The following is a 22,658-nucleotide window of genomic DNA, read 5'->3' as shown; positions in this document are numbered from 1 at the left end:
TCCATTTTACTCTCTTATTTTTTTTACCCAAGCCTATCTGGTAATTTAATTGTCTGCTTCCACCATTCATACCCACCCCCAACATACACACACTGTCCTTTTTTATTATTTTTTTTTATTTTTTTAACATCTAAAACAGTAAACTACAAGAAACTACAATAGTACAAGGGGAGGGAAAGAAGGAAAAAAAGAGAGGGGGAAGGGGGTGGTGGAAAAAAGGGGAAGGCAGCATACAAATACTAAACACTACACTTCAATGCTTTCCCTTCATACTGCCATAATTAAAAATTAAAGCTTAATAAAGTAATGATGGAATGGTTGATCTTACAAAATACAAATTACAGTTCAGATTAAATCTTTTCCCCGCCCCTGGGCCTCGGACGCAGTTCTCTCTGAGCAGCTACAGCCACAGCGCTTGTTGCCTCCCCCCTCCCTTCAGGCTTCGAATCTTCTTCTTTTTGCTTGGTGTCTTGCCCAAATTCTTGATTTTTGTCTACAAAATCCCTTAGCTGATCTTCCGAATTAATCTTGTAAGCTTGATCTTTATAACTAAACCCGATTCCTTCCGGAAATAGCCATTTATACTTTATGCCACGTTCCCTCAAAAGAGCTGCCAGCCTTTTATACTTAAGTCTTCTCTTCCGAACTAAAAATGGAACGTCCTTCAGTATCTTGACTTTATTTCCCAGGAAGTCCAAGTCCGCATTATATGAGTTATATAGGATAGTGTCCCGGACCCTCCTAGATGAAAACTCAATAACAATCTCGCGAGGCAGCTGCCGCTTCATTGCATATTTTGAAGATGCCCGACGGACTCCCAAAATGGCGCTTTTTACTTCTTCTTTAGTTGCCCTCGCGGGTGTCGCTAAAAGTTCTGAGGCAAGATCCCTTAAATCCTCGTTTTCCTCCTCTTTAACATTCTGGAGACGCAAAATGGTCTGTGTTCGCTCCATTTGCAGCCCAATCAGCTGGTTTTCCACCAACTTTAGCTCCTTGTTCGTTGCTCTCATAAGTGACGCATTTTCCCGAGCAGACTTCTCTGCCCCCCCCGCTACTTCCTTGATGGCTTTCACATCGCTCTCAATTAAGCCCACCCTTTGATCTGTTTCCTTCAGCTTGTCAACAAAGGGTTTTATGGCTTCGATAACCGATCTTTTCACCAATTCCTCGAGCGACTCCCCTCTTCCCTGCAGGGCAGCCGAAACTGACTTGCCCAGAGCAGGACTCTGCTTTTTCGCTGCCATTTTAGGGGGGGGGGCGCCAATCTTCCGAGACTCTGTGAGGGGGAAAAATCCGAATCTTCTAAACTTCAGATCCCACCACTCCTTCACATGTGCTTGTAGTGACAGAAGGGATTCGCTTACTTAAAGGCTTTCGCCTAGTCCTGTTCTTTGCCGTTTTCCGTGGCCCGGCAGCACGCAAGGTGCCACGCACGTCTGCCGGCCTCCATAGGGACAAACGGGCAATTTACCCCCTGCCTCGATTTGCCAGAGGGCTCTTCCTGCCGCGTCCCGGAACCAGACTCCCTCCCTGGGAGTCCTGGGGGCTAACCTTTGCAGATCAGCCGCCCGGTCAGGCTGCTCAGCCGCTTCCTCTCGGACCTGCCGAGAGGAGCGTCCGACATGGCCACGAAAACAAAACCGAATCATACACACACTGTCCTGATTGGCTGGTTCACTGCTGAGTTTTGATTTGTTTGTAAGAGCCTACCAGAGGCTGGGCATGGTTTTGATTATGACATCTCCCTTTAAGGACCTCCCCTCTTCAGCACACTCAAAGCCAAGCATCTTTAGGAAGCATCATCAAACCTACTTACTGGTCCAGGCAATCCACTTATTGGATCAGGAGTTTTCAGATTTTTCATTTACTATGTTGTTCGAACCAAAAACTCCTGTTGTTAAGGATATTTTATTTATATTATTTACAACATTTATATATCACCTACCTGCCAAATCTAGGCTGCCAAGATGGCTAACAATTAGGAGAGCATAATAAAATACATCATATAACCAACTGTAAACAGATCTAAAACAGAAGACAGAAAATTAAAACACAAGACCAAAAGTAGCAACCAATGAAAGAGTGCCAGGTGAAAGGGCCTTCACATGTTGGTGGAAGGCAGTGATAGAAGGCAATAGAGAAATATGCCTGGAGAAAGAGCTCCATAATTTTGGAGCCCTAGCAGAGAATGACCTCTCTCAGCTTGCTATTAATCTAGCCTTAGAAGGTAGGGGCACCCAATAAGTTGCCTTATACAGAGTCAGGCCCTTTATTGGTCAAGATCATTATCATCTACTCCAACTGGCAGCACCACTCCATCAGAGAAGTCTTTCACAACACCTGCTACTTGATCTTTTTCATAACTGTGGGTCTCCAGGGTCTCAGGCAGATGTCTTTCTTATCACCTCCTACCTGACCTTTTTAAACAGAAATGCTGGCAGTTGAACCTGAGAACTTCTGCCTGCAAAGCAGATATTCTACCATTGAGCCATGCCCCCTCTCATGTTCTTAGTCCCCGATTTTCACAGAAAAAGGGCATGCCTTAATTTTCTTTAAAAAAAAATCTCCTACTCTTTTCATTATTGCCAGTATTTATTAAAACTGTCGAAAGTTCTGGTAGGGAAGGAAGATTAGTAGAAACATCCACAGATGTTGGAATAGCATATATCTTGTTATGGGGTGGACAGATTAATTGGGAATATCTGAGTATCCTCATTTCATGTTGTTCTGTACTCAAGATCTTGTTTTCCAGATTGTCTTGGTATTGTCTCAGTATTTTCTTCATTTCACACCTGAGCAGGTGCACCTCCTAGGAAGGCAAGGTGAATCTTTGCAGTTCAGGGCAGTCTGTACAGAGATATTAACATTTTCTCAGCTGCTCAGGCCAGCACTGAAATTCACAAGAAATCCAACATGGCATCACATTTTCCTCTGGTTCTTCCTACAGGTTCCAGTGTCCAGTAGCCAGGATACTACCAACTGTCCCAGTTTTGAAATGGGGGATCTGAAGGAATTCCTAGCCAGAGGGGAATATGGAAAGCTGAAGGACTGTCCCCTTTTTGAAGGCAATTTTGTACAGGTGAGGCACGGGGAAAGGGAGCTGTGAATACAACATGGCCAGTCCAACAGATTGAACAAAGCTGCCACATCGTGGCAGAGCAGACTTGGGGATTCTAAGAACATAAGAAGAGTCCTGCTGGATCAGCCATGAAGTTTTGCATCCTGTACTGAGGCTCTGATGCTGCCTCTGAGCATGTGTCTTCAGAGGCTTACTGCCTCTGTATATAGATCCATTGACAGGGGCCAAGCTGTCCCATAAATAGTGCTGTTTTTGCAGCAGTGGGGGGTAGGGTGTCATTTCAACTTTCTGCCTCAGGTCCTCAAAGGTTTCAGGACACACACACACACTTCAGATTCTGTCCTGATTTGAAATTTATTCAAACCTTTTTCTTTCCTTGTCAAAAAGAAATATTTCTCCTCCGACAGACAGTGTAGCTGGATTGGAGATAGGGAGGCCTAAATTCAAACGCCCATTCAGTCCCAAAGCTCAGCAGGGGTCCTTGGTCCAGTTACGTGCGAATGAGATGGGGGGAATGTATGAGACATCTTGTCCTCCCTGAGACACTGGACTCAAATCCTGGGGTTCTACTGCAGACCAACATAGCTACTCGCCTAAAACTTGTCCTCTCTGGCTTTCGTAACGTCCTCTCTTCCCTGATCCATTTTTTCTCCTTGCAATTCATTTATATTCTGTATCCTGCTGCATACCAAAGGCTCGTGAATATAGGTGGCTATTGGCTAGTACATTCTCAAATCAAATGTCTCAATATATATAGACACAACAGAACATTTCATCGTCTATTTTTGTTTTAAACTACAAGTGAAAAACCAATTACAAGTTATACTGGGAAGATATTTTGGTGGGGCAAAACAAAAGACTCTCTGAACCAACACAACCAACTGCTGTTTTTAGTTATGGAGCAGTTGTCGCTCATGACACAGGGCTAAGTCACAGGAGCTGCCTTGTGTAACAGTCAGACATGAGCTGTGGGTTGCATACTCACCTTGCCCATTTCATATCAGAACTACAGTAGGCATGGAGAAGAGGTTTCCTCCTCCCTTGTACTCTCACTCATGCTGTCTTCCTGACCTGAAAAAGTTCTGTGGAAGTGGTGGTGGGGAGCTCAGTCAGTTCTATGCCAGTTGGCTTTTATTTAGCTGGATGAGTAAGCAAATTCCCAGCATTAGAAATTTAGACTCGCAGTGTGTTTTCCAGCCTAGTAACAGTCATGTGATTGTTATCCTAAGAGTGATGGCCATTATTCTCCTGTAGAAGCCATTCAAAGTGATTCTCTTTTTCCAGGTCACCAAATTTGGGGAGTTAGCCAACAGGGTCACCATGGGCATTGTTGCCAGCAGTCCAAGCTTGAAGCTGCCTGACCTTATGTTGCTGGCACAGCCAGTGGAAAACCAACTAGAGGAATGTGCAATCAAGCATAGAAAACCCAAGTGTGCCCCTCAAGAAGAACTGCAACTTATTGCGTGAGTTCCCATCACATCTGTGCACAATGATACTTTTCTCTCCAGGGGGTTAGGTTGCCAATTTTCAAGTGGAGCCTGAAGATCTCTTGCAATGACAACTGATCTCCAGACATCTACGACCACTTCTCCAGGAGAGAATGGATGCTTTGGAGGGTGGACTATATGGCATTATACCATGTTGAGGTGCCAAACCTGCCCTACCCAGGCTGTATTTCCAAAAGTCCAGGGATTTCCCAAATTGAACATGGCAACCCTACATGCAGGGAGTTTGATGCTAGCTGGAAGTCTTGTTTTTGAATGTGTTTTCCTTACCCTCGATGGAGGGGTGTTGGCTGTGATTATTCAGTGGTAGAGAAACATATGCTCGGAGGGATTCCCTAGATTTTGTTTTCAATATACATAAAACCAATCCCAGCTAAGGAGATCTCAGGATCTTCCATGGTATCTTTGCTCACTGAGAAGGCCATCATTATCAGAGTGATGAGGAAGTGGTGGGTTGTTCCAGGGGGTGATTCAGCAAAAATCGGCTCCATTGCGACCCGTGGCTTCTGTGTCTCACCAGGAATGACAACATTGCGAACACAAAGTGAAAGCTTTCTGGAGCATGAGCTTTAGGGAACCTGGTAATGCTATTCTAAACAAAGATTCTGGTTTAGAATCCATTTGGCAGGAAGACGCTTGATGTAGGATGTTGATTGTTTGTTTGTTTGTTTATATTCCGCCTTTCTCGCTGAGACTCAAGGCAGATTACATAGTGTGAGATTAGTACAATTAGTGACAAGGACAAGGGCAGTAATTTCCATACAGTGTCAAGAACATTTCCATAAACAATGTCATGGGGTAAAAGAATATAAGTTTACAAAGATATAATATTAGCAAGGATCCAGTATGGGGTTGAGGAATTGCTGAAACAGAACATAATCAATTCTAGGACTTACATTGAACAACATAAAGCACAGGTAGGATATTTAAAGCAACAGATAATATGTAAGGCAACATAATGGTAAAATCTATGGTTTCCAACTCATTAGCGAAATATTTGGGATCCCTTTCCTACAATACCACCCTCTTAGTTGAGAAAAAACGACCTTTTTGAATAATTCAGTTTTGCATTGTTTGCAGAAAGCCAGGAGGGTGGGGGCTTTCCTGACCTCCTCAGGCAGGCCATTCCATAGGGTAGGGGACACCACAGAGAAAGCCCATGTATGGGCTGCTGTTGATTTTGCCCATGTACAGGTTGGCACCTGCAAGAGACCCTGTTCAGATGAGCAAAGCTGTCACGGAGGGACATAGGGAGAGAGGCGGTCCCATAGGTATGCTGGACCAAGGCCGTGAAGGGCTTTGTATATAATAACCAATACCTTGAACTGAGCATGGTAACTGATAGGTAGCCAATGGAGTGACTGTAGGATAGGAGTGATGTTCAAGCTCCTGCTCGCTCCTGATAATAGTTGAGCCGCAGCATTTTGCATCAATTGGAGCCTCCTAGTTACATGGAAAGAAACAAACCCTAATTAATTTAAACTCCTATGCTTGAAGAGCATTACAAACCAGAGTTAGATCAAAGTAGACTTCCCAAACCAGAAACTGGATGTGTGAGAGGAGGGCCTGCTTGAGCCCAAAATTAACCAGGTTCACATTCCAGTTTACTAATGAAGCCTGAATACTGCCACATAATGTGTACTACCTAAAAACCCTTCTTTGGCATGATAATTATTCATTCAGAAATAGTTTGCTTGATTGAAATTCATAGGATTAAATAGCTAAGATCCCTCTCTCTGAGTGACCAACCTGACAAAAGTGTCTTCTAGAAGGACCTCTGGCTTTGGTGTTTCCGGGGTGGGGGGAGGTATGCCACAAATCAGGAGAATCTGCTGTGAATACTTTGTATTCTGGTGGATATTGGTTGGTCCATAAATGTAAGAGGTGGGTTTTTTTGTAATTCTTAGAAGCTACGCTAAAATGTATGGGAGATGATCTTTGAGGCATACTGCATCCAGGCCATGTAAGGCTTTTTAGATCACCGCAACACTGTATTAATCTATAAAGCCAATAGGGAGTGCTAACCACTAGAGATAATAGACAACATAGTCACAGATTGAGTCTGGGTAATAGGAAAGGGGTTTGCTTTTTGTGATCTCCTGATTCACATGCACACATATCTCCTATCCAACAGGCTCCTGCCACTGAAGTTTGTCCGGATCTTCATCCATGATGAGAGACGATATCAATTTAAAGTTAGCCTGGCCAGCGGCCGCAGGTTCTATCTGCAGCTTGTGGCTCATCCTCAAAAACTGGACTGTATCTTTTGGCAGTGGGTACGGCTGTTCTACCTTCTGCACTTTTACCAAAATGATGCTCCATCACCTACCACCAGGGTTACCTGAGCAACCCTCATCGCACTATGTTCTGGAATGGGTCATAGGTGAGCTGCAGTATTCTGGAGACTCCCTCCTTGTACCTAATTGGCTGTCATAAGAACTATGAAGAATGCCAACCTTTTCAGTTGCGAGATGGGGAGTGAGTGAGCAAAAGGAGCAAAAGGGGCCTTGGGGCTTTGACTATTTGAATGCAGAGAGAACAATGAGCCAGGGAATGGATGGTAGGCCTTCTAGGAGAACACAGGAAGAGAGACATGCAGCCGAAACAGCCACACATTCCAGTGAAGTCGGCAATGTGCATGGTGAGGCCTAGATTCCAGTTGTTTCTACATTTCCAAATGCCTCAGAATGCCTAAAAGTGACCACTTTCTATGTGTCCGTGCCTCATTCCATAAGAGAAAACATGAGGGGGCAGTGCAGGTGAGGGAGGCTTCAGGAAATTAAGGACCTCCGAATCCATCCTTAAGATTTTTTAACTTATAAAAATAATTTCAGGAGAACAGAAATTTATATACATAATGTAAATAAACATAAAAATATAATCTTCACATTGTTTGTTCAATTTAACTTCATTTAAATCAATCCTTTTAACATCTTCATATTTTTTGAAGAGCTGAGACCTTAACATATGAATAAAAGTCTTTCACTTGGTTCAGAAAATTTCTTCTCATTGGTATTTATTTTCTGTTTCCATACCATAGCTACCAGATGTTATAATATACAAAGTTATCACGTGGAACCTTGTTGGGATAAATGCTGCATATTTTAACAAAAATAATTCTGGTGGACTTTCACTGCTTCTCTTCCATTTGAGAGCATTATAGACACCATCTTCGAATATTTCACTGCTCTAATGCAGTCCCACCACAAATGTATGATATCATGAGGTTCATTACAGTACAAACAGTGGTTACTAATACCTTGATACGTCCTTCCCAATCAAGCTGTGGAGAAATGCCATTGGTGAAGCATTTTTGTGGTATTTTCTCTTAAGCTAAGGGTAGGCAAAAAGATAATACATTCCAAGTTCTATTATCTTTCTCATACCCTAGAGAGCACCGTGACCTGGACAGCCGAGGCAAGTCCAATTGCATCAGATCACAGAAGCTAAGGTTCAGCCCTGGTTAGTATTTGAATGGGAGATCTCCAAAGAAGACCAAGGTTGTTATACAGAGGCAGGCAACGGCCAACCATCTCTGTAAGTGTCTTGCCTTGAAAACCCCAGCAGAAGTTGTCATAAGTCATCTGCAAGTTGACAGCACACTCTACCACCATTCTATAGAGCATTGCCATTTCTTTATATATTCTTACCTGATCCCCAAACACAATAAGCTGTAGAAGATATACAGAGAACCATTGCCCTTTGAAGGGACTCAAAACCAGGACTGGTAAATATCTCCCCATCCCAATTACTCCCTCCCACTTTTTTCTCTGTTTTCTACCTAGCCTTCTATGTGTACCATGTGTGTTCTACGCTTGCTTGATTGTCTTTTATTCCTCTAAAATAAAGAAGCATTTCCTGTTGTACATCCACTTGTTTATTTGAGAGTTGTCTAAGAGAATAATCCTGGTATACATCGGTGGAGATTCCCCAGTTACCCTCTCTTGCTTCGTTACCTTTAATGCTAATTCCCCCCAATCACAAGGAGACCCCTCATTAGGGTAACACTGGAAGTTGGTAAGTGTAGAAGGAAGGTGCTTCCAGGGAAATTTTGCTTTTTGACCCATTGCCATCACTGAGACTGCATCAATGTTGCATGTGTCTAGCATATTTTTCCTGTGAGATAGGCATCAAATGGAGGATGAGAGAGTATGGTTGTTTGCTCTAGCATAAGAGGCTTGCCCTTGGTGAGTCTGAACTGTGGGAAAGTAGGATATAAATCTTTACAGTGAAGGAATAAACAAATTATATCCTTGAATAATTTGCTGATTTATTACCTTTCACTTCCCCAAGGAGATCCAAGACTTATTTTTGAGCAGTTTATACAGAGGAAATCTTTTTTTTATATTCACACATTATCTCCCAAAGAGAACAATTAAAGTAATCACTTTCCCCCATGAGATAATTTCAGGCAATAGGACTATGATAAAAGGACTATGGGTCAGGCAGCAATTGCTTGTCATACCATTTTCTCCTGAATGTTTTTAACAGAGAAGGACTAAACTTACTCACAGATGAGCATGGCAAGAACACTTGGAGAGAATGGTTTCTGTTTATAAAAATGCAAGTATGGAGGAAAATTAATTTCATTGACATATTTTGCTTTCAAGTAACAGAACAATCATGTATTTATTTGATTGTGAATACAAACAACCGCCAGGGAATAATTAAAATCTGATTCCTAAAATACTTTAGGAATAGAAAATGAGTTTTAGAGGATGTAAAAACAGAACTGTGTGAGATGGAAAACAAAGAATGATTATGATGCAAAGAAAGGCAATAGTATGTATACAACTGCCCCCAGACTCTAGGTGGAAATACACATTACTACGTACCTAGGGATAATTGTGTGCGTAAGGAAGATTGTATGTGTAGTCCTACACATGCAGGCTGTTCTTGCTCAACACATCTGAATGTGCACGGCACACATGAATACCGCTTTCACAGGAGTTCCCTTTGTGTGACTGCATCTGCAAGTGATTTCAGAGGGCAAAGTGCCAAATTAGCTCTGTTTGCGCTGCAAGAACAATAACTATAGGCTCCTTCAACTTGCCATTTTGCATTTATTGAAGGTGAGAGAAAGTGTCAAGATCTGCATTTCAACAAATGGATGTGGGAGAACTGGGATACTTTTAGCAGTTGAGGAGGAACTGATAGTAAAAGCGTGAATGTATTCACGCAGAGCAAATTGAAGTGTGACTGTGTGAATGAGTACATAGAAAGTGAAATGAGGTTCATTTGAACATCCCTAGGTACTTAGTAAAGTGTATTTTCACCCTTTGTGGAGAGGGACTTCACATTTCAGTGGGTTGCATCTTTTATCTCCAGATAAAAGGATCTCTGTCAAAAAGAAAGAGTGTTCCATGCATCCCAGAAGGCACTACTGATGGACAAGTGGTCTAAGAATATAATACAGCTTCAGAAAAAAAAGTTATCTTTGTAAGTTAGAACATCCATCTCACCCTGGGAACCATGGCCCTTTTCACACTTCTTACCTGCTGCAACATCGTGCAAAACTCTTGCGAGAAGACGCTATCTTCCGCATTTTTTGTGTGATATTTCGCAATGTTCCAGCAGCAGGTAAGCAGTGTGAAAAGGGCCTATATCAGTATTATCAACAAAACTGTTGCAAAATAAGCCTGTAATCTGACTGTAACAACTCCCAGCTAAAGGCTGATAATCACCTTCTGTGGAAAACAGAAACCAATCAAAGCAAAAATGATTTCAAAATTCCAGCATTTATACCTAATCCAATCATAATTCCTGGGATATGAAAGAGAGAGAAGAGACAGTTGTTTCTTGAATGGCTATATGTCCATGCATATGTCCAATAGGAAAGTTCAGAATGAAATCTGGCAGTTTCACACTAAATCCACCTTTTCAACTCTGTCTCTCACTGTAGACTAGAAGACGCTAGACAGAAGTGAATTTTATGAATCAATTTCATATATGAATCAGTTTCATTCCTTGTTTCACTGGGGATTTACTGAAGCCCACAAAAGCAGTTTTCATTTCTGATATTTCTCTAGTCTCATAATTCCAGCTGTATATCAATCATGTTTTTCTCCCTTTGTATACATACTTACACAATGTTCACAATGGTGGCAACAATTTTAATAACAGCCTTTTCTCTGTTTTCAGTGTTTCCCCCCCTGTCTAATAGTAACTTTTCCTTATGTTTTCAGTGATGGAAAACCGTACATATGTTGGTGAGTTTGTCCTCACGGGCTTAACAAAAGTCCCTGGGCTGCAAGATGTCCTCTTCTTTCTCTTCTTCATGCTGTATTTGACCATCATACTAGGAAACACGACTATTTTGTTGATAACACTGATTGAACCACGACTCCATTCACCAATGTACTTCTTTCTTGGAAACCTCTCCTGCTTAGATATCTGCTACTCCACAGTCACTGTGCCAAAGATGCTAGCTAGCTTCCTCTGGGAGCATCAGAGAATTTCATTGATTGGTTGTCTATCTCAGCTTCATTTTTTCCATTTCCTAGGGAGCAGTGAAGGTTTATTGCTAGGTGTCATGGCTTATGACCGCTATGTGGCCATATGTAATCCACTGCGTTACACCATCATCATGAACAAGAAGGCCTACATTTTTTTGGCAATGGCCAGCTGGACTACTGGGTTCTTCCATGCTCTAATGCACACCATTATGACTTCCAAGCTGTATTTCTGTGGCCCTAACTTAATCCAACATTTCTTCTGTGACATCAAGCCCCTCCTGAGGTTGGCTTGCTGTAGCACTGTCCTCAACCTCAGACTTCTCAATATTGTTACAGGCCTAATTATTGTTCTTCCTTTTCTCCTTACACTTCTCTCCTACATCTATATCATCTCCTTCCTCTTCTTGAAAATAAAATCCAAGGAAAGCAGAGGTAAAGCTTTCTCCACTTGTGCCTCACATCTCACAGTAGTAACACTTTTCTATACTGGGGCCATCTTGACTTATATTCCTCCCTCTTCTGGAGAATCCCTGGAACAGGAAATGATGGTCACTCTTATGTACACTGTGGTTACTCCAGCTCTGAATCCCCTGATTTACACCCTAAGGAACAAAGAGGTGAAAACTGCTATTAAGAAAGCAATAGGACAAAAGCTCCTACCTTCACAAATGGGAAATTAACATGGGCTTTTTTGGTTCTTGTTCCAAAAAATAAAGATGAGCTATCCAGATGATTGGTGTCCATATTGGCTATAGACAGCTAGGAAAGCTATTCATAGGTTAAGTCTTTCCCATTATATCTACAATGTATTTGTTTTGAGCAGGACTCTTGAGACATGGCATAAAAATCTCCTAAATTTGGACATTTATAAATAAATAATTAAAGTTGCACCTTAATAAAGTAAATTCCTCATCTCGCTTCATGAGCTGGAGCAAATCTGAAGTCCTCCTTGTTAAGGTAGGAGTTGGACACATCTGCTGGGTAATGTTTTCTAATGCACTCCATGTGGGTCTGCCTTTGAGAATGATTCAGAAACTTCAGTTAGTCCAAAATGCTGTGGCCAGGCTGGTTAGAGGGATTGTATCGCCTATGTGCTGAAAGATCTGCAATGGCTGCCCATCTGTTTCTGGGTACAATTCCAAGTGCTTCTTCTTACCTTTGAGGTCTTAAATATCTTGGGGCCAGATTACTGAAGGATTATCTCCTCCTATACTATCCAGCACACCAGTTAAGATCTGCCTCTCAAGCCCTGGTTTCTGTACCCCTGCAGCCAGAAGTAAGACGACTAAAGACAGGACATTTTCAGTAGTGGCACCTCTCCTGGGACCGCCCTCCGCCACTGAGGCTCACTTGGCACCTACTTTATTTTCTTTTAGGCATCAGACGAAAACACATCTTTTTACTTAGGATTTTAATTAAGGGGTTATGATATTAACTTTTTAATAGTCTGTTGGATAGTTTTTATGCTCCTTATGACCAGTGGCTTGTTTTTAATATTGTGATGTTTTTAATTGTAAACCATTTTGAACAGAGCTCTGAAGAAGTGGCATAGAAATAACCTAAGTAAATAAGATAAAACACTGGACTAAGTCATGTAGTAGTAGACACAGGACACAGAGAACATTATTACATGGACAAAATATCCAGTTATAATGGTGGATCCAATAAGGCAGAAGAAGGTAAGGCAAAATGCTGATGATACAGTGAGAAATAGAACATTTATCTTATAGATACACAAAAGAAAAGGCTCTACATGTTTTGCACATAGCTTTGCCAAGAGATCGAAAACATAATATAGAAAGAACATTAATAGAATTGTAACAATCAATATACAAAATATTATCCATTAGAAGAAACATACATGGACAAGCATGAATGAAAATATTACATAAGCTTAAAAAATCCCACCCTGGTGGTGGTGTACACAGTTTCATATGTCCCAGGCATGAAGTATCACATAATAATACATGGACCAATGGATCATAGAATAGAATAGAAATGATCTTTAAACATGTTTTGTCTCCATCACTTTCCCCACAGCTGCTGAAGGTACAGAGAAAAGAAGGCACCCTGAAAGTCTGCACCCCAAATAATGTGTCTTTTAAGACAAATGGGTTTTGGCACCATCTTTTCAGTGGCCAAAATCTTAAAAGTTCTATAGTATTTGTGGATCTAACTGTTGTCTATGGGCCAAGCTACACATGACGAATGACACTTGAACAGCAAGTGGATTGAGTGGAGGGCAAGTGAACAGGGAGAAATACACTTGCTGTTCAAGTGTCATTCGTCATGTGTAGCTTGGCCCTCTGACTGAGGGCCAAGCTACACATGACGAATGACACTTGAACGGCAAGTGGATTGAGTGGAGGGCAAGTGAACAGGGAGAAATACACTTGCCATTCAAGTGTCATTCGTCATGTGTAGCTTGGCCCTCAGTAGATCAAAACCAACTGTGGCAAAACTAGGAGGCACTACTATTGATAAATGTCTATTGTTCCCGATTCCAGAATTATATTGCAGTATATCCGTTAAACTTAAGGTAGGCCCCGCAGGCTCTTTAACAGAAGAGATCTCAAATCCCCAGGGGGTCAAACAGGGCCATCTTTACATTTTATACCTCAGAAGGATGATTTTTAGTTGAAACTGTTCCAGTGTAAGGCCATCCTGCAGCTTCTATATGATGCAAAGATCTTGGATTGGAATGAACTTCTGATCTCAATTCTGGAACCAATCAAAAATCTCTTTTTAAAGAGAATTTTAGCTTTGCCTTGAAGCACTCCAGCAGCTTTAGTGCGGGCTAAACTTGGTTTACCTTCTGTAAGAGCCTGCTTGCACTTGACCTTACTTACACTAATGATGGTCAGGCAAGAAATATGAAGCTGTGTTTTCAGACTGAGTGCAAATCGACTCTGGAATCCATTGACTATAGTTAAGCATTACCATCGTCACTGAGTAGACGGCAGTTAAGATTCTAAAGAAAGCAAAGAATCTTTCCACTAGTCTGCTGTTAAGGCATAGCAATGCACTGCTGCATTCAGACACCATTTGCACAGCTGGCTTTAACAATATCCTCCATTGTTATTCTCTGGTAGATGACTTTTGAGGGGGTGCTTTGCCTAGTCTCAATATATGAGACTAGATCTTTAAGATCAAATGCTGTGTTGGACAGAAATACAACTCTCTGTTTTAAATTTTTGTTCAAGGGGGACCACGGCAGACCCCCTTATTTGAACAAAATTACCTTTTCTAGTCTCAGAATGACTAACTTCTATGAGATTTCAAACCGTGCCCTCAGACTTTCTAGTCAGTTGTTACACATAACTACTTATTACTGTCCATTTTTGTACTTATGGAGCTTCAGTCCTCGAAGACTTTCCACATTATCTTTTGTTCTGCCCTTTGTATACAGAGCCCAGAAATAAATTCCTTGGGGAAATTTTAAACGGCATTGATTCCTCTCCTGTGATGGAAAAAATAGCCTTCCTGCTTTCCAATTTGGATCTGTACATCTCTATAGCAGAATTCGCCCTGGCAGCTAAGAAAATCTGGGCTTGAGTTGTACTTAATGGTTTGTTGGCATCTGGACACATGCAATAAACGTTATTCTGACTATGGCCCTCAGGCTAGGATCTACGATGAAGAAATGGATGAAGAATAGAAAGGCAACACTTCAAAGTACTTCCAGCAGAGAGTCCTGTTTTTGCCACTGTAAAAAGAAAATGACAACAAAGGGGGATACCCATGCATTATGCCTTTCCCAATGTGCAAATTCTCTGAAACTTGGGGGGTCTTTGGAGGACAGTGAGGACTATGTCCCCTGCCAGCTGATAGTTTAAAGGGATCTTTAAGGGGCCATGAACAATGAACAACAAACAGAACAAAGTTAAATGAACATGTTTGTGAACAGGGTCATGTTCGTTACTGTTCATTGTTCGTTGTTCGTAGATGGCAACGAACAACAAACAGCTTGTTCGGGGGGTTTTTCCATTCATGCCCATGTCAAGTCCAGCCAATGCTCTTGTTCTTTCTTGCTGTCCAATTCCAGCAGGCATTTGCACTTTGTGGCTTGCAACCTATATTCCCCCATTCCCAGATTTAATAATGAAATAGGTGAATAAGGTTTCTAAGGGCCAAGCTACACATGACGAATGACACTTGAACGGCAAGTGGATTGAGTGGAGGGCAAGTGAACAGGGAGAAATACACTTGCTGTTCAAGTGTCATTCGTCATGTGTAGCTTGGCCCTGAGATAAATATCCAAAAGTGGTTTATTTTAGCTACTCCACAAATGTACTTGCTGTGATAATGCTTAGAATTTAGAGACAATTGTATCAGTAATCATTTCTCTGGAGACCTAATCAACTCTTCATGTTTTCTAAACCAAAGGAACTCTCTTTTGGTTATGTATATCCCAGGGGTTAAATCACTTTTAAAGATTTTTTTCCCCTTAATCAGATGTTAATCCCTTTAAAATAGAGCACAATGATCTCTGAGAGTTCTCACATTCTGTAGAGAAGATTAATTGTCTACTTTTGAGACAGAAGTGGAGAGACTTTTATTTTATTTTATTATCTGCACAGGTATAACTCATGGGGAAAATACATTTTGATATATTATTAAGTGTTCAATTTGTGGGTGCAATCTCTGCCAGTTACATGACTCCCATATCCTGTATTCTCCCCTACCTGATGGCATTTGCAGAAAAGGGGGAATTATAAACCTAAGCACAGACTGCATAGGCCACTTAGCAGAAGAAGCAATGCAGCTGGAATGTTGCCTACAAATTCTCTGGGTTTTTTAGGAGCTGGCAATGCAATTCGAAGTAGAGTTATGCCCCTGAACACACATTAACTTCACCTTTCCATAGGTGTAACTCTACTCAGAATTGCATTGTAAAAAGTCTGGTTTTCTGTTCAATGCTAAAGCATTTTCCCACAGTTTTGCAGCTTTAATAGCAACTTGATTTGCAGCAATTACTTTTCTCTCCATATTCTTAAACAGGGCACCTAATAAATTTTGACCATCATGTCTCTATTGAAGGAACCAGGGCTGGTTCCATGTTTGGGGCAGCCCTTGACAGTGAGTGCTTAGGGGACCCCCTCCCATGTCTACTTCTAGGCTCCCCTTCTTCCCCTCCCACTATATGCCCCCACCTGCCCGTACATACTTCCTTTGCCCACTCACAAGCTCTCCCACCACCTGCAGTCATAGCTGCTTCCATACTTTTTCCCAAGTGGTGCTGCAGCTAGGAGTACCACTACCATGTCCACCAGGAATACTGATGCTTTGTACACTGTCCACTTGCCCTTCTACACAATGCTAGGCAACATATACAGCTGGAAGCAAAGGTGACAAAGCACTCACAAGTAGGCAGTGGAAAGGTGAGAGTACAGTCATCAGAGGAGATGCATGAATAGGAGTCAGAAGCATTGGGTCTCACCAGAAGCCATGGGCCCTGATAGATGTTCCATCTTATCATGTGCTGCCAGCCCTGGAAAGAACTGTTACAGGGACCAGTTGAAGAGATGATAGCTATAGTCCCCAAAGCAAAGAAGAGCTTAGTTCTGGAAGAAGGTTGCCTCTCCAGTTGTGGGAACATCTGTAGCAAAATCTGAGGAGAAACTCTCAACTGAGTCCACCGAAAGAGAAAGCATTGCCTAAGAAAAGAGGTCTGGTAATGTATACAAGAGAGATGGATAATTCCAATTAACATAGTGATTTAATGTCATTTCAGTTGTGTTTGTAATATTTTAGCGGCATTGCCATTTTCCTAATGAAAGTCTGAATTTCAGTATTTTTGTATTTTAACAAAGTAAAGTAAATTAAATTAAGAGACATTAAAGTAATTAAAGTAAGAGACATTTGAAACTGTTGACAATGAAGGATAAGTAAATTTTAAAAATATTTACTCCAAAATAAAACTCTGAGATGGATTTTAAGTTATATATATCATCGTTGTCAGACTGGGACAAAATAGATCTTGGATCACAGATAGTGGAGTCTTTTTTAAACAAAAAAAAAAGTTGCAGACAGATTTTAGGCATGTTTACTAGATGTACTTCTGACAGTTCAATGCATTTACTCCTCCAAACTGTACATAAACTTAAAAAAACCCAATAATTTACAAATTAAGACATGCTAACACAAATTGAATGAATTGACCCCAACTCTGTTCTGCATAAGATTAGTTTTTTTCGGTCAATAGGCAATAATACCTGCTTTCTAGCAAAGATGAAAGATGTTTATTTTTATTTATTTATTTATTAGCTGCCTTTCTACCCTGCAGGAACTCAAGGCAGTTTAGAATATAACATTAGCAGAACTAGCAAAATATACCAGGTCCACGCATACAAAGTTAAATTCTGTATAGTTTACTACAACATTTGGAACACAAAGGGGGGAAAGCTGTTGTTATTTGAATAGCAGAGAGCATTTCAGGATGTAAGGACTTACAGTCAGACAATGGAAAGAAGGGTAAAACAAGAGAAACATTCAACAAGCTCATAACAGTAGAAGGCATACATTTCAGCTCTCCCAAGGCATGGAATAGATTGAACATGCCCTGAATCAGTATATACATTAATCTAACAGCTAACTTCCTTGCTGGAACATCTCCAATAATAAATTGGCCACACTTGTTAAATGAGAAACTGCCAGTTTGAGAGAAGGCAATCAAGGCCTTTGGAGGGAATGGGGAATGTTGCTGTCTTTCTTCTAGTACTGTTTTTGATACACTAGTCATGGAAAATTCGGAGAGGCCAATAGTGACCAGCAGCAATAAAGACAAAAAGAAGAAAGAACTAAGGGAACAGGGAAGGAGATTGGCCCTGTAACTAGGGTTGCTTTTAGGAAAACTCATGATTACAGATATTGTAGAGAATTACCATTTTACAAATTCTGAAAAGCAAGTGAAATTGGAGATAAGATGGGAAGATTAATTCACCTGTTAATTGGTTTTCCAGCATTGGCAGGGTAATCTGGTAAATGCTGCAGCCACTTCACAACATGCTGACAATCTTTTCAGGTAAATAGAATATGCTGTTTTTGTAACAAAATACTATCAGTAAAGAGAAGAGAATGAGGGCCATCTGAGAGCCAAACTAGATGAGACGAATTACATGAGTCTGTGCAAGAGGCCAGATTTGGGTTTTTTCCTCACCTTCCCATGTCTCTTTTACCTCCAATGAACTCGAGTCCGTGGCTCTGCTCTGTGCACATTTCAGCAAAAAAGCGGTTTACATTGGCGAGTGTCCATGGACCATATCATCGAGTCGCCGTTGCAGAGTGGTGATTCTATTTTGCTTCCGCTTCCCTCCTCCCACACACAAAGGCAATAGGGGACAGGGGATGGTTACAGGGAACGGTTTAAGCATGCACAGACTGGTAGTGCATGGTGGGATACCATTCCTGCATCTTGGAGGAGCGCAGAAGAAACCTGTGTATGAGAAAGTAATGGGGAGACTCATGTGAGTCTGTTCGCGTGTCGTTTACATGTCATTCATATTGTGTAGTTCGGCTTTCAGTCTTCATGGTAGCTGGTCTAGATCTTGAGTTAGGAGGGAGGGGGAAAGAGACATATAAGTAAAACTGGCTTGATATTGCAGTGTAGTGTGATGGTTACAGCATGAAACTAGCACCTGGAAGGCTTAAGTTCAAATGCTGACTGTGCCATGGAAGCATGTTGGGTGACCTTGGGATAGTTATTCTCACTACTACCAATTTCATTGCCCCTATTTCCATAGTTACCTCCTTGCTTCTTGTTTTGCTTTTAAAAAGATTCCTTCCCTTTTTTGTATATACTGGCAGAAGAGTGCCCACTTCCTTCTTTGAGATTGCAGAGAGGAATTCAAATACACAAATTTCATCTTCAGTGTAAATCAACCCTTTTCATTGTTTCGCATGCTGTCACCTCTTGTAGGGTGGAATTCCCTGATTTTACAATTCAGAGATACTTTCTCAGTCGTTTTTTCTTACCATTTTAATATTTTAAGATGAAATTAAAAATTCCTAACATGCCTTTAAATACCTTCTTACCAATCAGACAATTCTGACTTGATTTAACTCTGCTTTAGTAAAGCTATTTCCACAGCTATTGATGCTGTGTTGCCTCTTTTTGTATTTTCACAATTCCATTCTTATTCTGGATGGGGAGCTATCTACACGCATGCAAACACAAAACTTTTTGCACTCCAATGTGAATACCCATATACACACTTCTCTATAAATGAGTCAAATATAAATGTAACTGGGTTTCTAAAACAAGCATGTTTGACAATGGAATGACACTCTTGGGTTTTGACTTTACTTCATAGCAACTAACCCTAAAGATTTGTAACTATCTTTATAATAGTTTCTTTTCAAAGCCTGCCATTCCATTAGGAAAAGAGTAACCTGCATTTGTTTATTTTTTGTCTTCACAGCAATGGAGAATCAGACTGAAATGCATGAATTCATTCTCCTGGGTCTCACAAATGACCCCAGACAGCAATATACTCTCTTTGTGATGTTCTTGCTGCTCTATGTGGCCAGTTTACTGGGAAATGGAGCCATTCTGGCTGTAGCTATAGCTGAGCCTCGGCTTCACACCCCCATGTATTTTTTTCTAGGCAATCTCTCCTGCCTGGACATGTGCTATTCTACCGTTACTGTGCCAAAAATGCTGAGTGGCTTCTTAACAGAACACCAAGCAATTTCTTTCATTGGATGCCTGACTCAGTTGCACTTCTTTTACTTCCTGGGAAGTGGTGAGGGTATCCTTCTGGGCGTCATGGCTTTCGATCGCTACGTGGCTATATGCAACCCTCTGCGTTACACCGTCATCATGAATAAAGGGGCTTGCCTTCTGCTAGCTGGGACCAGCTGGGTTGCTGGCTTTTTTCATGCTCTGATGCATACCATGGCGACTTCCCAGTTACAGTTCTGTGGCCCCAATCATGTACAGCACTTCCTTTGTGATATCAAACCCTTGCTAAAACTGGCCTGCAGTAGCACAGCCCTCAACCTCAGCCTTCTTAATATTGTCACTGGTTCAATTGCTCTGGGTGCCTTCTTCCTCACTCTTCTCTCCTACTTGTATAGCATATCCTTTCTTTTCTTCAAAATCCAGTCCTGGAAGAGCCGATGGAAAGCATTCTCTACTTGTGCTTCCCACCTGACAGTTGTGGCTCTCCTGTATATCCCAGTTCTTTCCAACTACATGTTTGCATCTATTGGAGAATCCTCTAAAAGGGAGATGATCATCACTATATTGTACACTGCAATCACTCCAGTTTTGAACCCCCTTATCTACACATTGAGGAATCATGAGGTAAAATCTGCTCTGAAAAAAATCTTCAGCCGAAAACATTTGTTTGGAAGGATATAAATCTAATCTTTCTGTGTTTCCTGTCCCCACATTTCTATCATGGTGTTGACTGACAGAGAGGTATTCACTGTCTTAACTAGACATGTGTTGTAATCTTTCCCTGTTTATTTTAAGTGTTTGCTTTTTGACCTTCAATCCAGCTACTCCTTCCTTTACATTAAGCTTTTACCTCAGGAGGGCTTTGGTCACACCCACCACTTTTTTACTTCCACTCACAGAGAGCTTCAGGTGTTCTCTACTTTACCCAAACTTTTACCTAGAGAACACCTTCACTTTTTTGTTTATTTGATCTATATATTGGTTCCTCCCTGACTCCTTTAATAGGTTTCCATTGCAACCAAGGGCTTTTGTCTTAGATTTCCTTCGTTTAACTGGTAACATAGGAAAGCTTGTTATAGATGGTAGTTCGACAGAATGGTCAGTACATGAGGGTATCTGTGAGGTAAAAAGGGGATCTTTCTTGCTTTAAAAAGTGGAATTTATTTACAAGAACATAAGCATGATGGTTGCAGAGTTTTGATAAGTGTATTGGTTTCAGAATAGTTCTTAAGTTTGGTGGTTTCACAAATAATTATCTCTTCTTAAAGGTATATCCACAGACTCAGTCACACAGACTAATTTTCTATGCATACCTTCATTAACAGATCAAACTCTTCTCATTCACACAGACATAAATTCATTCTGACCTACACAGCTTGCCTGACCTAGATAGATTCTTCTCAGTCTGAGATATACACAAAGTGATCCAGGTGTACACACAGTTTGCCGGCCTGAGACAGAATTAAGCTCTCAGGCTTCTATACAACTTGCCTGATGTAGCCAGAATCTTTTCTCTGAGATATATAAAGGCTGACTTAACCAGAATCTCCCGTATGTTTAACACTCAGAAATAGAGATGGGCACGATCTGGATTACGATTAACCCCCCCCCCCCAATAATGGCAATCTCCCAATCGTGACCTGGTGGATCGTTGTCTTCCACGGCAAACGATCCAGCAGTCAGGACTCCAGGGCGATCGTGATAGGACTGGGAAGCTAGACATTCAGGCGCCAACAATCTGTTCCCCTGGCAATGGAGGCAGGGGAATGCCTGAGCTCTGTTTGAAACTTGATAATATTTCCCCTAGTGAGGAAAAGCAACCAGTTGAGTGAAAAGGTGGCTTCCTGAGAAAAATATAAGCAATGTGATTGGGAGAGGAATGGGTTAAGAGAGAGAGAAAACTTTGAGTGCAGCTATCATCAGCAGAAACTGTTTTGCGCTCCTCCTGAGTTCATTCAGTGCCATTGAAAGAGTTTAGAAGAGATCTCTTCTCAGTGTTAACTCTTTCAAAAAACCCTTGCTTTGAGAGCAGCTATCAAGCTGTTTTGCGCTCCTTTCCTGAGTTCGTTCAGTGCTGAAAGAGTTAACTGAAAAGAGATATCTCTCTCCTCCTGGCTTCTCAGCCCAGTGCCTGCTTTTTGCAAGAAGTTGGTATGTGATTTGATGTTTCATTTGTATTTTTCCTATTTAATAAACCATAGGATCCACGAGGATCCGTGTGGATTCTGGTTTTACTTTCTTCCTGTTTAAAATATGCTTTTGGAAGACTGGCTGCTTGCTTTTAAAATTGGGTGGGATGGAGGATTCTATCCCTGCTTTTTTTAAAAAAGCTGGCTGAAACTTGTTGACGGGGTCTCTCTCTCTCTCTCTCTCTCTCTCTCTCTATTTGGAGAGGCAGGGACGGGTTAAAAACTCCCCCCCCTCTGCTCTAAGTGCGTGCGTGCGTACGTGTGTGTGAGTGAGAAAACGTCCCCTCCCTGAGGGGAGGCGGCTCGTCGCAGGGTTAAAAACTCCCCCCCTCTGCTCTAAGTGTGTGTGTGCGTACGTGTGTGTGTGTGAGAAAACGTCCCCTCCCTGAGGGGAGGTGGCTCGTCACCAGGTTAAAAACTTTTTTCCCCATCTGCTCTAAGTGTGTGTGGGGGGGCGCCCCTCCGATCCCAGATCCCAGATCGGAAACAGGACTTGATTGGAGTGAATCGGTGATCTGGGGTCGTCACCAGCGTGGATCCACGAACAGCTTGATCGGTATTTTTTTTTGGATCGTGCCCATGTCTACTCAGAAACACAGACTCTCTCTCAAGCTCTGCATCATTTGTCTTACTTAACTAGAATGAATACTTTGTCTCGGCACACACACTAAAAAATGTAGTTCACTCCACCCCTTAGGGTACAGCCATCTCTAATCACATCACTCTCCCCCCATAGCTACACCTTCA

At 41.6% G+C, this 22,658-nt stretch overlaps 3 protein-coding genes across 3 annotated transcripts; all 3 read left to right on the top strand.

Annotated features, from left to right (window-relative positions):
• The first annotated feature begins 2,995 nt into the window (after nt 1-2,995).
• LOC129339223 (Golgi-associated RAB2 interactor protein 5A-like) lies at nt 2,996-6,929 on the top strand. Its single transcript, XM_054993822.1, has 3 exons — nt 2,996-3,079; nt 4,364-4,542; nt 6,719-6,929. Exons 1-3 carry the CDS (start codon nt 2,996-2,998, stop codon nt 6,927-6,929), a joined length of 474 nt encoding a protein of 157 aa, XP_054849797.1.
• A 3,842-nt stretch (nt 6,930-10,771) lies between these two features.
• LOC129339222 (olfactory receptor 12D1-like) lies at nt 10,772-12,348 on the top strand. Its single transcript, XM_054993820.1, has 2 exons — nt 10,772-11,707; nt 12,265-12,348. The coding sequence occupies exons 1-2, from the start codon at nt 10,772-10,774 to the stop codon at nt 12,346-12,348; spliced, it is 1,020 nt and encodes a 339-aa protein (XP_054849795.1).
• A 7,113-nt stretch (nt 12,349-19,461) lies between these two features.
• Nucleotides 19,462-20,403, top strand: LOC129340575 (olfactory receptor 12D1-like). The gene has a single exon (XM_054995445.1). It carries the CDS (start codon nt 19,462-19,464, stop codon nt 20,401-20,403), a length of 942 nt encoding a protein of 313 aa, XP_054851420.1.
• Nucleotides 20,404-22,658: the final 2,255 nt, after the last annotated feature.

Source organism: Eublepharis macularius, chromosome 12 (assembly GCF_028583425.1).
Source record: "Eublepharis macularius isolate TG4126 chromosome 12, MPM_Emac_v1.0, whole genome shotgun sequence".
Taxonomy (NCBI): Eukaryota; Metazoa; Chordata; class Lepidosauria; order Squamata; family Eublepharidae; genus Eublepharis; species Eublepharis macularius.
This window is presented reverse-complemented; position numbering and strand designations above follow the sequence as displayed.